Source organism: Esox lucius, chromosome 1 (assembly GCF_011004845.1).
Source record: "Esox lucius isolate fEsoLuc1 chromosome 1, fEsoLuc1.pri, whole genome shotgun sequence".
NCBI classification, from domain to species: Eukaryota; Metazoa; Chordata; class Actinopteri; order Esociformes; family Esocidae; genus Esox; species Esox lucius.
In genome coordinates this window covers 24,259,721-24,275,640 of record NC_047569.1, presented here as the reverse complement: position 1 = coordinate 24,275,640, position 15,920 = coordinate 24,259,721, and the positions used below count along the sequence as shown (strand labels likewise).

At 37.8% G+C, this 15,920-nt stretch overlaps 2 protein-coding genes across 2 annotated transcripts; one reads left to right on the top strand and one right to left on the bottom strand.

Moving 5' to 3' along the window:
• Nucleotides 1–1,071: 1,071 nt before the first annotated feature.
• On the top strand, nt 1,072–5,874 carry bco2b (beta-carotene oxygenase 2b). Its single transcript, XM_010893674.3, has 12 exons — nt 1,072–1,151; nt 1,405–1,597; nt 1,733–1,944; nt 2,033–2,148; nt 2,544–2,646; nt 2,791–2,925; nt 3,142–3,302; nt 3,439–3,606; nt 3,766–3,903; nt 4,424–4,606; nt 4,955–5,065; nt 5,145–5,874. Exons 1-12 carry the CDS (start codon nt 1,109–1,111, stop codon nt 5,286–5,288), a joined length of 1,707 nt encoding a protein of 568 aa, XP_010891976.1. The 5' UTR covers nt 1,072–1,108; the 3' UTR covers nt 5,289–5,874.
• Nucleotides 5,875–6,391: 517 nt separating this feature from the next.
• Nucleotides 6,392–15,451, bottom strand: LOC105024036 (testis-expressed protein 12). Its single transcript, XM_020046376.2, has 5 exons — nt 15,431–15,451; nt 15,085–15,176; nt 14,673–14,781; nt 11,708–11,759; nt 6,392–6,671 (listed from the first exon to the last, which is right to left on the bottom strand). The coding sequence occupies exons 2-5, from the start codon at nt 15,157–15,159 to the stop codon at nt 6,527–6,529; spliced, it is 381 nt and encodes a 126-aa protein (XP_019901935.1). The 5' UTR covers nt 15,160–15,176; nt 15,431–15,451; the 3' UTR covers nt 6,392–6,526.
• Between the last annotated feature and the right edge of the window lie 469 nt (nt 15,452–15,920).

Here is a 15,920-nt window from a genome sequence, read left to right as displayed (position 1 = left end):
GCTCAAACATATTTCCTATTATTATTAATTAATTAATTAACAATTATCCTACGGGCAAACTAACTGTCAATGATATTGCAAGACAACTTCTGTCACTCATTCAATGTCAACATTTTGATGTATTGGTCTTAGACTAGAGACATATTCAGACACAATCAGACAAAGCAAATACATTTTACCCCAAATCAAGCCTCATGCCAATTTGCCTGCTAGGGAGTGTGTATAACAAACAATAAATGTTTGTTAAGCCTACATACAAACATTTGTCCTCAGTTGCACTTCTGTATGATCCATCTTTTGATCCAAACAATATCACCAACAGTTAATTTACAGCCTGTCAACATTCTGTAGGGTGGAGATTCAGCTTGCTGATTTAGTAATTACATAATTATGGATATGTTTTTTTTAAGCACAGTAATTATTGTGCTATGTTAAACGAACTCTTGATAATCTAAATTTAGAGTATTTTTTTTTACACATCTGTCCGCTGAAGCACTGCACTGAATAAGAGACATTTAATAAGAGATATTTATAAATATTGTTTAAAAAAACTAGCAATGTCCCTGAACTGTTTTTCATGCTGATTAGAGTAGGCAATATGTCTCAAATGATACACATCGTTTCTGAAAGTCCCCTTTAAAAATAGCTGGTTTTTTTTGGTTTAACATAACACCCTAAGGTTATAGAGCTGGAGCGTGTCAAATATTATGAGTGGATAGTTTGTTATTGTGGGACTTTCCTGGTCTAAAACCACTCAAAAAGGTCTGCTGCTATTTCTCAATAACAAATACTATAGATCACCTAAATATATGGAAAGCTAATAAACATAAAATGTAATGTCCTGTATATCATTTCCATGTACTGTAGGTGTTACAACGTTAGTTTGAAATTCTGGAGCTGATCCCAAGATCATCCCTTATTACTTGGTTGTCAGGGTACTAATGACCTTACAGGACTTCTGTTCCTCTAAGACTGATGTAAGAACCACCACGTGGTGTGAAGGATTGTGCTACAGATTCAGTATAAAGCTCAGCCCAAGTGGTGCACAAGAGCTTCATATGAAGAGTTAAATCACTTAAACTCTCTTCCAGCAAGACCCGTCACATCCATGCTCCTGAATACTGACAACATGCCACTTCCAAGCACTTCAGGTAAGTTGGCATTCTCTGGTGGGGGTTAAAACACTGTCTATCGGCAGTGTTTGTAATATAGTTATCTATTGAAAGAATATCTATAGTAATATACTTTCAATAGATAACTATTCTGTTTGTAATGAGGAATCTTCTTTTTAGACAGAATAAACCTTTCATACCATTGTTATTTCTTCTAGGATATAAATGTGCTATTTTGCTCTGTAGGTCTTCAGATGTTTTAAGTTATAATTGTCTGAACTCATACTTGCAGAACTGAAAAAGTCTAGATATATTAAGGGTCATTACACAGATGTGCATGGTCTGCCTTGCATTGAGAGGATAGTGTGCTCTGTGGATGAGACCCCTGAAGCCATCCCCACGACCATCAGAGGAACTATCCCGGAGTGGATTACAGGCAATTTCCTCAGAAATGGACCAGGAAAGTTTGAGATCGGTAATAATAAGTGAGTATTTTGTACTCCAATCAGATGGAGAACTGCAACAACTATTTTTGTATATATACAGTATCTATCTATTAACGTAGGTCTCACCAAATCTAAGTACTACTCACAATTTCAACATTAACAATTTATTGTTAGATTTAACCATTGGTTTGATGGAATGGCCCTCCTGCATCAGTTTAAAATCGCGGCTGGCCAGGTGACCTACAAGAGCCGCTTCCTGGGTAGCGACTGTTACATGGCTAACAATGAACACAGACGTATTGTTGTGTCTGAATTTGGTACTGTGGCCATGCCAGACCCTTGCAAGAACTTCTTCCAGCGCTTTTTGTCCCGGTTTGAAATGCCAGGTGAGTTAACGGTCGTTCAAAATTGCAAAAGAACACTGGGATTAATTTGGCTTTTATTAATCATGTGGAAACCCTCTTTGGTCCACAGGCTCATCAGATAATGACAATGTAAGCTTTGTGACATACAAGGGTGATTACTATGTAAGCACGGAGACAAACTTCATGCACAAAGTGGACCCTGAAACGCTTGAGACAAAAGAAAAGGTAGGACAATACATTAATTACTGCTTTGGAGCTACCAGAGGTTGCATATTTCCCATTACTTGTAAAGGTCTATTGATAGAAAATACTGTATACAGGCAACATTGTTTTGTTGGTACAATACGTTTTGTTACACTCGTTTGACCTTAAAACTAATGTAGCTCAGTCCTGGAGCAGTTCTATCAGTGCTTTGTATTGTGTTTTATGCTCTGACTCAATTAGAATGAACTGGTGCTAAATGAGCAACAACTAATGGGCATCCTATAATCAAAATAAAGTATACAGTGTATACAGCAAGTGCCCCATTCAGCAACCAAATAAGCAAAAGCTTTTTTTCATCTTTATAAGAGACAAATCGCATGATTGAAGGGCTGTAAAGATATTGTTGTTCTCAACAGGTGAACTGGAGAAAATTCATTGCTGTCAATGGAGCCACTGCCCATCCTCACACAGACCCTGACGGTACAACATACAACATGGGGAATTCTTACACTGCTAAAGGTATGTAAAGAACACTCCTCATCACTATCTTCCTTAATGCTTTAACCTGTGCTATATGCCAGCAAGACGTAACAGTGGTCTGTTTTCCAGGTTCCAAAGAAAGATTCTATATAAAACCAGATCTTTTAATCCTTTCTTAATCAGGTGCATTTTACAATATTATCCGTGTGCCTTCAACAAAGATGTCAGAAAACCTTAAAGAAACCCTGGAGGGAGCTACCGTGGTCTGTTCAATTCCCTCATTGGACAAGACGAGACCTTCATACTACCACAGCTTTGGTGAGCATACCAGACAAAACCTACAAAGCTCATTGGCTGATGACCAATTTCATGTGAAAACATCTTACCAGTAGGTGGCTCACTCACACAACCATCTTGAAAAAAAAACAATAAGGTTCAATTCTATGTAAATTATAATGGACAGAAATTATCAATCAATACAGCTATGAGTAAACCACAGATGTGGAGATTAATATACTACTTTTTTGATTTCAGCAATGTCAAAGAATTACATTGTGTTTATTGAGCAACCTATCAAGATAGACCTCCTGAAGATTGTTACAGGCAAGCTGACAGGAAAGGGTATCAAAGATGCAGTCTACTGGAATCCTGAACTTGAGACTATCTTTCATTTGATCAACAAGCAGACAGGCATGGTAAGAGCTTGGTGGATAATAAGGCCATTATACTATGCCTACAGTGACTAGAGACACCATTATACTAACCCTATGGTGATTAATCATTACAATACAGTTATACATTTAATTTCTGCTTAATTGAATTTTCTTCTAGCTCAACTCAGTGAAGTATTACGCCAAAGCAATGTCCACGTTCCACCAGATCAATGCCTGGGAGGAGGATGGCTTTCTGGTTATGGACATCTGTGCGGCCGATGATGGCAAAGCCATCAACAACTACTTGATCCAGAACATGCGCAAGTCTGGAGAGGCACTGGACGAGGTTAATCAAATGATTTATACTTCAGAAACACCCATCCAATTTAATTAATTGATGAAGCATTTGTAATGGCTTGTTCATTAACATTTTATGTAACTGCTAGCGTCAGGAATTCAGTTGATGCATGAGATTGAAAGATTATACAAAATGGTTTTCCAACAGGTGTACAACACCATGTGCAGAGTGTTTCCCAGGCGATTTGTCTTGCCTCTCAGTGTGAACAGCAAGACACCCTACAAGCAAAATCTAAACACACGCCACGACAGTTCCGCCACTGCCATTAGAATTGCTATGGACAAGGTGTGTACAATAACCACACAGAAGTCTTATACTAAACTTCACCTCTGATATCCATGACACATTTACGAATCAAACACAAACAATTATGTGGATGAAACTCACAGCAAAATTATTAAATGTCACATCGCCTCCTTTATAATACTATGTTTATTCATGTGCTAAGAAAAAAAGTATTTTAAAGAATGTATTAACGCAAGCCTCCTTTGGCTCCTGAAATGCTCTGTCTAGTCATTTGAGCATTCAAAAACAAATGTGAAGCTATTTATAAAACAGCTCTGAAAATTTGATGAGGTAACCCCTTACCAGTTGGACAGTCATTAATCTATTACAATAAGTCCAGTTAGAAATGTAACCGGATGTATTTCAAGGCTGTATTAATGGAGTGAGTTTGTAAGAAATTCTGCCCCCCAAAAAATATGGTACTAAGAAATTATGGCAGATAAATTGCATAACTGTTGAAAAGTTTCAATCCCACTGCCTTACATTGCCTTAGCGCATCATTAACTCTCCCCCTCTGCAGGTGTTCTGTACACATGAGAATCTGCACAGTGAGGAGCTTCATAAGTATGGTGGCCTTGAGTTCCCACAGATCAACTATGCTAAATATAACACTAAACCATACCGCTACTTTTACGGCTGTGGTTTCAGACATCTGGTAGGAGACACACTCATCAAGATGGACCTTGAAGGCCATAAAATGAAGGTTTGTTCATTTATATTGATTCTTCCCTCCACCTGTGACCACTGAATACTGTTTTTGCAATGATGAGTTGAGGCCAAAGTAGTTGGCAATGCAATGTGGGAACAGTTGGGGAATACCAATCTAGCAAAAGCACAAGCGGGACAACTGGAATCCAAAACAAGTCGCAGACAAATGTTTCCTTCTTTATGGACGTTGTTCAATCAATACAGTGTAGTCCTAATTGTTCATTCAAAAGATACGTACCATGAATAGGGAACACTTGGTTTCCAGGCATGGAATAACAAAACGAGTATTGACTATGGTCCCTTAATTCACATACAGTATTGATATTCACTGCTGTGCTTTAAGGTATGGGAGCATCCTGGTCTGTACCCTTCGGAGCCAGTCTTTGTACCCTCACCTGATGCAACAGAAGAAGATGACGGTGTAATTTTGTCTGTTGTAATCACTCCAAATAAGGTCAGTTTACCCTTGAACACCTAACATAAGTATGGCTGTTAGTGTCCCAAAATGTATGTAAATATTTTCCCTTCTCCAGGACAAGAGCACGTTCCTGTTGATTTTGGATGCCAAAACATTTGATGAGTTAGGCAGAGCTGAGGTGCCTGTGAACATTCCATATGGTTTCCATGGGACATTCTACTCCTCTTACTTACAGAAGACATTTACTGAATCAAAATAAATGTAGGAAGCCCATCAGAGAAACAACCGAAAGGCCTGTACTGTATTTAGTTTCTGCTCTTTGACACCAATGTATCAATTGTAAAGTGTACCTTAAAGGCGCCCACCAGAGTTCTATTCTGTCCCTATTTTGCAACTTCAGTGCACATTACTAGTCAACTATGCAAAAAGACAAAGAAATACATTATATAACTAGCTTTGAGATTAACACAAACTACTTGCATGTACAATCAGGCTCTGCTGACTGGCAAATCCTGTTGCTGAGGTAATTAGTGAGAGCTATAGCTCCAACAACTGGAGTCAATATTGCTAATCGAATGGCTACCTGGTGGATATATGAAAAACTGTCAGGAGAGAAATGGTCGCTGCCCACCCGGCTCCTCAATGCAATTGTTTTGTGCATGCCTGCCATGGCTCTCTATAAACGTAATCCATTTCTGCCTGACTCCTGTTTTCTGGGGGAAGCTGAATAAAGATACACTACATTGCAATAGGCTCTGTGCCAAAAGTGACAACGCAAGTAAGATATTAACATTGAAATCAAATCCAGCCCTGAAATGTAGGCTTGAAAAGAATATCCACATTATCCTGAAATATTTGAATTGACAATAAAAAAAATTTGTCACTTCATACTTTGACAAATAAGTAAGTTAGTAAGCTAGCAATTATCTTTTATATTGAAAAAGTGCATTTCTATTGGTACAAGGCTTTTAAAGCACTGTGCAAAACATTTATTTATGCATGTTTAATTATGTTAAATAATTTTTTATTTTTCTGTTTGTTTACATTTTGTGTTCAATATTGTAAATATCAATCATATATATGACCAAATTAGAATAATAAAGGATATATTAACAAAATACAATTGTTTATAATATGGTTTACTCAACACTAGAAATTTGGTAACCAATATAAAACATTGTAAAGAAAAATAATAAAACCAAACATTCTGTTTCAATGACTACCGTGCCTACTTTTTTATATTTCACACACTGAAACATCAATCTTTTTAAGTAATTCATTACAGTAGGCTACACAGCAGAATGGTAATATTACTATTAATATTAATATAAAGACTTTATTTTTAAATGAATGAAGCACAATGACATTTTGTTTGCCAACGTGGGATTATGACTGAGAACATTCAAACATACACATCAAAATGATCTGATGTTACTGATTAAGATTAATGAGGAATTATTTCAAATTGAGAGTAGGACATAAAGCTATGTAGGTTGTCTATCCCTGCAGTTTGTCAGAAATGATAGCCAGGGTACGCCGTAAGTGATCTTTCTTCTCCTTTAGGTTTGACTCCAAGTTTCTGGCCTCCATCAATAGGTTATCCAACTCCCTAACCTGCGAAGCATCCATTGCAGCTCTCTCACTGTAGGAAAAAAAGCGCTACAGTAGTGCGAAAACACATTGGCACCCTTGCAGTTCATTAAAAAAAATGCATTATTTATTTTAGAAAATTGTGACAAATGCCAGAAACAGTTATTATGGTCTGATAATACTAACGTTTACAGTTGTGCTAATAGGTTGCATACCCTGGCAGAAATTGTGAAATTTTGGCATTGATTTTGACTGATCTGTCTTTCATTTAAAGAAAGTGATCATATGAAGCCATTTAAATCATAATGATAACATAAATCATCCATATGGCCCTGCAAGACAATTTGCAAGCTGTACATGGGACGCTCTTGGACTTTCCAGCACGACAATGACCCTAAACACAAGGCCAAATTGACCCTCCAGTGGTTACAGCAAAAAAAAGGTGAAGGTTCTGGAGTGGCCATCACAGTCTCCTGTCACACTGTCATTGATGCTAAAGGGGGCAATACACAGTATTAAGAACTAAGGGTATGCAGACTTTTGAACAGGGGTCATTTTTTTTTTTTTTTTATGATTGTTCCATTCTGTTATGACCTACAGTTGAATGTGAATCCCATAAGAAAGAAAATACGAGTTTTGCCAGCTCACTCATGTTTTCTTTACATACAGTATATTACAGTATATTACCAATTCTCCAAGGGTATGCAAACTTTTAAACACAACTGTAGCTTTTTGGCAACAAACAACACACCTGGGTTTGGCATAAAAAAGCAATGAAATGTTGAGTATAAGATCAAACTGATCGATTACATTTCTTCAAAGCCATTTTTGTTCATATTTGACTAGGATGCCAACAATTCTGGGGGGTGCTGTATTTATTTGCTTGGCAATTAATAATTTACTAAATGTTATCTTATTTTACAAAGTCCTAGAATGGCCAATATTATTATTATTGGCACCTTATACAAGTAGATAACTACATTTTAAACAGTAAATTATATTTTAGTTTGGAACTGAACGCACATGTGTTGAACTGCAGGTGCCTGCAATATAAAAACTACTTGTTCAACCAGTTTCATTCTCTTGTTTTGTGTGTATGGCAATGAGCATGGAGAAAAAAAATCTCAAGGCTACAAGTCCAACTCCAGAGAACTTGGTGTTCCTGTTTCCACTGTGCCTGTCCACAAGAGAAGCCTTGATGGAAGATTGCAGCAAAGGATTGTTTAAATGGTAAAGAAAGCACCTCCATGAACCACTACACAGATTCAAGATGACTTTCAAACAAAATATACAACAGCTTTAATTTGCACCATCTGTCCCCATCTCAGTGAAAGAGGTTTATATGTTTGGAGACCCGGGAGGACCCCACTTCTGAGACAAACATAAGAAAGCTTGACTGATATTTGCTGAATCCCAACTGAACATGACACAATCTCCTATAGACAGATGAGACAAAATTAGTGCTTTCTGGTGAAGCATACCATTTCCATGTTTACTAAAAATGAAATATAGCCTTCAAAGAACAGAAAACATTTCCCACAGACAAACATGGAGGCAGCTCAGTGATGTTTTAGGGTTGCTTTGCTGCTTTTGGAACTGAGTGCCTTGAATGTGTGCACAGCATCATGAAATGAGAATATCAAGGCATTTTGGAGCAAAATGTCAAACCCCAGTCAGAAAGCAGGGTCTCTGTCACACGAGAAGAGTTGTCCAAAATGCCAAGAACTGTGCTTCCAAATATTGAGTCTAGGGTGTCAACATTTTTGTCAGAGCCATTTATGTATATTTTCTGATTGAAATATTAGGTTCTGATTCAAAAACAAAGGTTTTGTAATAATAACAGTGAAATAAATAATCAATTCTAATAATTTACAATAGATCTCAAACCCCCTTGGACTTTCCCCCACATTTGATTGTTTTAAAGCATGAAACTGAAAAGGATTTAATTAATTGAAAATGAGTTTTCGCCAATGGTCTACAAAAACAGAAGTCCATAATGTCTAAGTGTTCAATAAAATCTGAACATGGGTCTAAATTAATGACAAATATAAAACCGAAAATAACTGATTGCATAGGTATTCACTCCTGCTTATATGACACCTGAATAAGCTACGATGAAAACAATTGCCTTTATAAGTCACATAATTAGTTGAGTCCACCTGTTTTTGTAATTAAGATGTTTCACATGAATCCAGGTTAGATACAGTACACCTGTATCTGAGAGGTCCCCCAGTTTATTTGTGCAATTCCTAACAAACAATAACCAATAAAAGGTAGGCTATAAGAGCATTTCAAAGGCACTCAATATCCCCATAGCACAGTAAACTTCATAATTAAAAAATGGAAATAAAATGTAACAACTATGAGTCTGTTTAAAACAGGCCATCCTCAAAAACCAAATATCTGGACGAGAAGTGCAAAAGCCATGGAAGGCACTAAGAGGCCTATGTTAACTCAAAAAAAAGTTACAGTCTTCCACGACTGAGTTGGGGGACACTGCGCAAACTGCAAAAATAGCCTGGGTGCTTCACAAAAGTGGCCTTCATGGGAAAGTGTCAAAAAGAAAGCCATTGTTGGAAGAAAAAAATAAATAAGCTAGAGGTTGCCAGGATGCATGTGGTACTTTGAGCCCCAGTAGAAGAAGATTCTAGCATTTTATCCTCAACGCTATGCACTGTTTGGTGCAAGCCAAACATAATGTCAAGAAAACAATCCCTACCGTGAAGCACATTTATGACAGCTTCATGTTATGTAGATTGTAAAGATAGATGGCAAAATGGATGAAGCAATGTACAAAAAATATTGGAAGAAAACCTGGGACATTGGAAAAGATTAATCTTCAAGCAGAACAATAACCCCAAATATACAGCCAAAGCTACAATGGACTGAAATAAAAACAAAAATGTCAGTGTCCTCGAGTGTCCCAGTCAAAGCCCTGACCTCAATCCAATGGAGAAGAATTATAGTAAAAAATTGGTGTGTCCAGATGTTCAAAGCTGATAGAGACGTGCCTCCACCAAATATTAAAAAAACATGCCTCTACCAAATTTTACCAAAATATTGACTTTTCTGTTTTGTGCTTGTAATTAATTAGGAACCTTTTACACATATTATGGACTTTGTGTTGATCATTGGCAAAAACTCCATTTAGATTTAACATTGTAAAACAATACAATCTGGATAAATCCAAGTGAGTGAACACTTGAGAGCCACAGTATTTTTTTGTGTGAGACATTTTAAGAAAGTGCAAGGGTGCCAATACTTTTGGCCACAACTACAGTATGTCACAAAAGTGAGTACACCCCTCACATTTTTGTAAATATTTGAGTATACCTTTTCATGTGACAACACTGAAGAAATGACACTTTGCTACAATGTAAAGTAGTAAGTGTACAAATTTGTTGTCTTCTCAAAATAATACAACACACAGCCATTAATGTCTAAACCACTGGCAACAAAAGTGAGTACACCCCTAAGTGAAAATGTCCAAATTGGGCCCAAAATGTAAATATTTTGTATGGCCATTATTATTTTCCAACACTGCTTTAACCCTCTTGGGCATGGAGTGCACCAGAGCTTCATAGGTTGCCACTGGAGTCCTCTTCCACTCCTCCATGATGACATCACGGAGCTGGTGGATGTCAGAGACCTTGCCCTCCTCCACCTTCCATTTGAGGATGCCCCACAGATGCTCAACAGGGTTTAGGTCTGGAGACATGCTTGGCCAGTCCATCATCTTTACCCTCAGCTTCTTTAGCAGGGCAGTGGTCGTCTTGGAGGTGTGTTTGGGGTCGTTATCATGTTGGAATACTGCCCTCCGGCCCAGTCTCCGAAGGGAGGGGATCATGCTCTGCTTCAGTATGTCACAGTACATGTTGGCATTCATGGTTCCCTCAATGAACTGTAGCTCCCCAGTGCCTGCAGCACTCATGCAGCCCCAGACCATGACACTCCCACCACCATGCTTGACTGTAGGCAAGACACACTTGTCTTTGTACTCCTCACCTGGTTGCAGCCACACACGCTTGACACCATCTGAACCAAATAAGTTTATCTTGGTCTCATCAGACCGCAGGACATGGTTCCAGTAATCCATGTCCTAAGTCTGCTTGTCTTCAGCAAACTGTTGCGGGTTTTCTTGTGCATCATCTTTAGAAGAGGCGACAGCCATGCAGACCAATTTGATGCAGTGTGCGGCATATGGTCTGAGCACTGACAGGCTGACCCCCCACCCCTTCAACCTCTGCAGCAATGCTGGCAGCACCCATACTTCTATTTCCCAAACACAACCTCTGGACATGACGCTGAGCATGTGCACTCAACTTCTTTTGTCGACCATGGCAAGACCTGTTCTGAGTGGAACCTGTCCTGTTAAACCGCTGTATGGTCTTGGCCACCGTGCTGCAGCTCAGTTTCAGGTTCTTGGCAATCTTCTTATAGCCCCAGGCCATCTTTCTGTAGAGCAACAATTCATTTTTTCAGATCCTCAGAGAGTTCTTTGCCATGAGGCGCCATGTTAAACTTCCAGTGACCAGTATGAGGGAGTGTGAGAGCGATAACACCAAATTTAACACACCCGCTCCCCATTCACACCTGAGACCTTGTAACACTAATGAGTCACATGACACCGGGGAGGGAAAATGGCTAATTGGGCCACATTTGGACATTTTCACTTAGGGGTTTACTCACTTTTGTTGCCAGCGGTTTAGACATTAATGGCTGTGTTTGGAGTTATTTTGAGGGGACAGCAAATGTACACTGTTATATAAGCTGTACATTCACTACTTTACATTGTGGCAAAGTGTCATTTCTTCAGTGTTGTCACATGAAAAGATACACTCAAATATTTACAAAAATGTGAGGGGTGTACTAACTTTTGTGAGATACTGTATATGTGGTGTATGGATGTACATGCTTTGTGAACAGTTGTTTACAAGTACAGCATATTTAGTTACTGCTAGTTGTATGCTACCTGGGGCAGTTAATAGAAATGTGACATTTAAATTCCAACATGTGCTTCAAAACTACAAAATTAGACATAAAAACTAATTCTGATCATGTTTGTCATGTAAACTTTTTTGTACCTACCTCAACACTTCAGAGTATTTGGAGAATAGCATGTTGACCTCCCTATGTGCACCTATTATTTGAAGAAAAATACAAGTGCAATACAGTAAATGTATCTACTATGCAAGAGACATGCTGTACCAGAGTACCAGGTGAGCTACAGTCACGTGAAAAAAAAAACAGTCCCTGAAAAGTTGTAATCTTTATATCAACACAACTGACAGGCAATTCTAACCTTATTTCATCGTTTACTCAATGATGGCAAGTTGGCCAGGCCCTGAGGATGCCCCAACCATAATGCCACTACATCCATTCTACAGATGCATCTAAAAATATATATATATATATATAGTGGAAAAGTTACCTCCATTACACATAAATTAAAACATTTCACACCTTTTTTTGTTTCAATCTTGATGATTACGGCTTACAGCTCATGGAAATCAAAAATCCAGTATCTCAAAACATTAGAATTAAAAATGTACAATGCAGAAATGTCGACCTGAGAAGAGCTCTAATCACCTGCAAATGTGTCCTAAGTATGTTTAATTACTCAATACTTGGCCGGGACTCCTTTTACACGATTTACTGCCTCAATGCGGCGTGGCATGGAGGCAATCAGCCTGTGGAACTGCTGAGGTGGTATGGAAGCTCAGGTTGCTTTGATAGCAGCCTTCAGCTTGTCTGTTTTGTTGGGTCTGGCATAGATTCCTTGATGTTACCCTGCAGTTCTCAGAGACTTTTATGAGCATATTTTCTATCGAATTTAGTGGGATGACCTGTCCTATGTAGATTGCCAGTACTCTGAACTTTTCTCCATTTGTATATGATCTGTCAGACTGGAAAGACGTACTTAAATATAGCTTTGTAAGCACTCCCAGACTCATGGGCATCAAAAACCTTTTTTCAACTAATGCCCTTGGATTATGGAGGACCAAAGGATTCAAAATTAAATACATATATTTTTATTTATAAATATTTTTATTTTATATGGGACGTTATTATGAAATACTTTTAATAATACCAATTTTTTAAATAATGGCATGATATTTCATAATAATAATAATAATAATATTTCTCAAGGTTTTTCCTCATCACAAGATGTATTTCATAAAACCATGGCCTTTTTCATAATATTGTGACCTATTTCATACATTCATGTTGTATTTTATAATCTCCTGGTGTATCTCATATTTTAATTGAGTATTTCATCATTTAATTGCATATTTCATAATTTAATAAAATATTTCAACATTTAATGCCGTATTTCATAATTTAATAAAATATTTCAACATTTAATGCCGTATTTCATAACAAGGGATATGTCAATCAACGCAAGTGGGTGGTCATTAGCCGCTGACACCATTATCTTAAACGGGCATTATAAAAAAGATAATAATAATGTATTTATGTAATTATTTATTTATATATTTAATAATTGAAATTTGACTTCTTTGATCTTCCATATTGGATAGGCCTTTTCTTCTAGGTATGATGTGTTACCACACACCCAAATGGTTAGCCCAAACTAAGTTTCTAATCTTTGTGGCAGGCTTAACACTCCCATTTCTGTTTAGTTTAATTCCATAACTAATTTAAAAGTTATTTCTTTGTGAGATTTGTTAAATGTGGCTGGAATTCAGTTCAGATATCAATCCAAATGTGATACAATAATAATTTTACCAGCGGGTGTACTTTCACATGACTATACATTCTCAAATGATAATACATTCCTTTATTGGTCCACTGTTTCTCTTGGTCAAAGAGAAACAATTGCTTTAACCCAACACAGATTCATACACTATTGGAGAGGTGTGGAGGTTTTCCACAATAGACCCCTTAGGATCTGTTGTTGTGGGGGTTTAAGTGCCTTGCTCAAGCACAACTTGGAGTGGAATCAAGGATGTTTAAGATTTTAATACATCCAGTTAACATCCTGACAATATTTTCTATTTAGGATTTGAATGCTTCCAGTTAACTTCCTGACAAGTTTTCCATCACACTCTGGATTGAAATGTTACACTTCTCAAAGAAATTAAGGGAACACTTATATCACACATCAGGTCTCGATGAACGAAATATATTAAAGATCAAAATCTTTACTGTACATTGTCCAATTCATTGAGGACAAAATGATGTAACAGTCAATGGAAACCAAAATCAACAACCAATTGAGGGCTGGATTCAAACTCAATCAAGTAGACAATTGAAATCACAGGCTGTTCCAACTTGCATGAATTTCATCACGGAAACTCATAATGTGACTCAGAAGTGTGTATGTCCCCCATGTCTGGGCATGCTCCTGATGAGATGGCGAATGGTATTCTCAGGATCTCCTCCGAGACCTGGATCAGCTCATCAGTGAGCTCCTGGACAATCTGTGGTGCTAATTGGCGGCATCGGATGCACCGATTCATAATGTCCCAGAGATTCTCAATTGGATTCAGGCCGGGCATTGCCCTGCACCAGGAAGAACCGAGGGCCCACTGCACCAGCGTAAGGTCTGATGATGGGTCTGATGATTTCATCCAGGTTCCTAACAGCAGTCAGGCTACTGTTGGGTTGCATGTGGAGCTCTGAGGAACCCTCCAAGGATATGTCTCCCCAGACCATCACTACCCACTGTCAAACCAGTCATGCTGGATGATGTTGCAGGCAGCATAATGTTCACCACGGCATCTCCAGACTCTTTCATGTATGTCACATGCTCACAAGTGGGAACCTGCTCTCATCTGTGAAAATAACGGGGTGCCAATGGAGGACCTACCAATTCTGGTGCACTGTGCTGGGATGTGAGCACAGGTCCTATTAGAGGATGTCAGGCCCTCATGCCAATCTCAAGGAGTCTGTTTCTGACAGTTTAATTGACTTAGTTATACTGTGATGATTACATGCTCCCTTGGTTTTTTTTTTTAGCAATGTATATTTTATAAGTTAAACATGTATTATTTTCATCTTTAAAACCAAAGAACAGAAGACATTTCACCTGCAAGTGCAGCCTCAAACAAATCTGAAGCCTTTGAGGCTGATGTTTTACAACCGTGTGCTTTCTTTTTTGCTGGAGAATTGTCACAATACGCAGATGTTCGTTCAACCTAGGGAGAAAAAGAGAGAAAAGAAAACTACCAAGAAAATCAGTAAATAGGGATTTGTATGGACGAGTAACGAACTAGTAAAAACTGACAGATGAAAATATGTGCAATGGCCAAATATCTACGTCAATGGTGCTTGGAATTTTTTTTTAGCTAATGTCCGACCGTGGATTAATTGTTATTTTTTGGTCGGGTTTTTCTAAATCTACTTTGCTACATTTCGCATATTGGGCAATTATTAATCGTATCGTAATCGAATGGTAACTTCTGAAAAATCGACTCCCAGGTGGCATTAAAGCAACTGACCTCAAATGCGATTTTTTGTTTAAGGCCTTTGTTGTCCATTAGCCTCTCAGTCGGTGGCATCTTTCTTCCGTTCATCCGCCACCTCAAAAATCCTACAATACAAAGTAATGCGGAGAGATAATGTGACTGTGGTACAGCAGACTTAATTTTAATACTTAGGTACATTATGTTACTTAACTCCAGCTAAAGTTTTAGCGCATTACATTTTTTTACATCTAGTCAGCTGGCAGACTTATACGCTATCGCCATCGGCTGAAAAATACAATAACATTAGCAAACGCTGTTAACGTTCGCTATGTTAGCTCATAAGTAAATGTTAATTTAGCTAACTTTACGTTATCTTTACCGTTTGGTGAGCTAACGTCATAATCACATGTAGCATTGTTAAATCAAACACATAGCTACTACATATATTTCCAGTAATGTTTATCAGTAATTTACCTAAGAGTATGTGGCAACTTGATGGTATTGTTTCTACTGACGAATGACTGCGATCATATTCGATTCTGCAGACTTGTGCGCGAGTCAATTAAAAAAGTCTGAGCAGGCAACTTTTTATGATAGACAGTAAATAATGTTATAGACACATTTTGTATTTTCAGTTCATCTGCTCACTGGCTGGCTTGTCTATAATAAATTAACTCTGCATTTACAATTTGAGTTTACTTTTTTTTAAGTCTGAAACTCATTACGTCTGTTTCTCTAAGAGTACATTGTCTCTGAGTTTCACCACTTGTAATTCTGAAAAGTACTGTTGATTAACATAAATGTCACACCTGGAATTACACATTTTGGAATTTCGATTGCACATAAATGTAGCTATCAAGAGGCAGAAA

Bases quoted from the DNA above. Each gene is read 5' to 3' on its own strand.
- bco2b (XM_010893674.3), top strand. From the start codon at position 1,109: ATGCTCCTGAATACTGACAACATGCCACTTCCAAGCACTTCAG. The intron at 1,152-1,404 runs GTAAGTTGGCAT...TCATACTTGCAG, and splicing joins GCCACTTCCAAGCACTTCAG to AACTGAAAAAGTCTAGATAT. The intron at 4,607-4,954 runs GTTTGTTCATTT...CTGTGCTTTAAG, and splicing joins TTGAAGGCCATAAAATGAAG to GTATGGGAGCATCCTGGTCT.
- LOC105024036 (XM_020046376.2), bottom strand. From the start codon at position 15,159: ATGAACGGAAGAAAGATGCCACCGACTGAGAGGCTAATGGACAACAAA. The intron at 14,782-15,084 runs GTCAGTTGCTTT...TTTTCTCCCTAG, and splicing joins AACAAAAAATCGCATTTGAG to GTTGAACGAACATCTGCGTA. The intron at 11,760-14,672 runs GTGAAATGTCTT...TTCAAATAATAG, and splicing joins GTTTGAGGCTGCACTTGCAG to GTGCACATAGGGAGGTCAAC.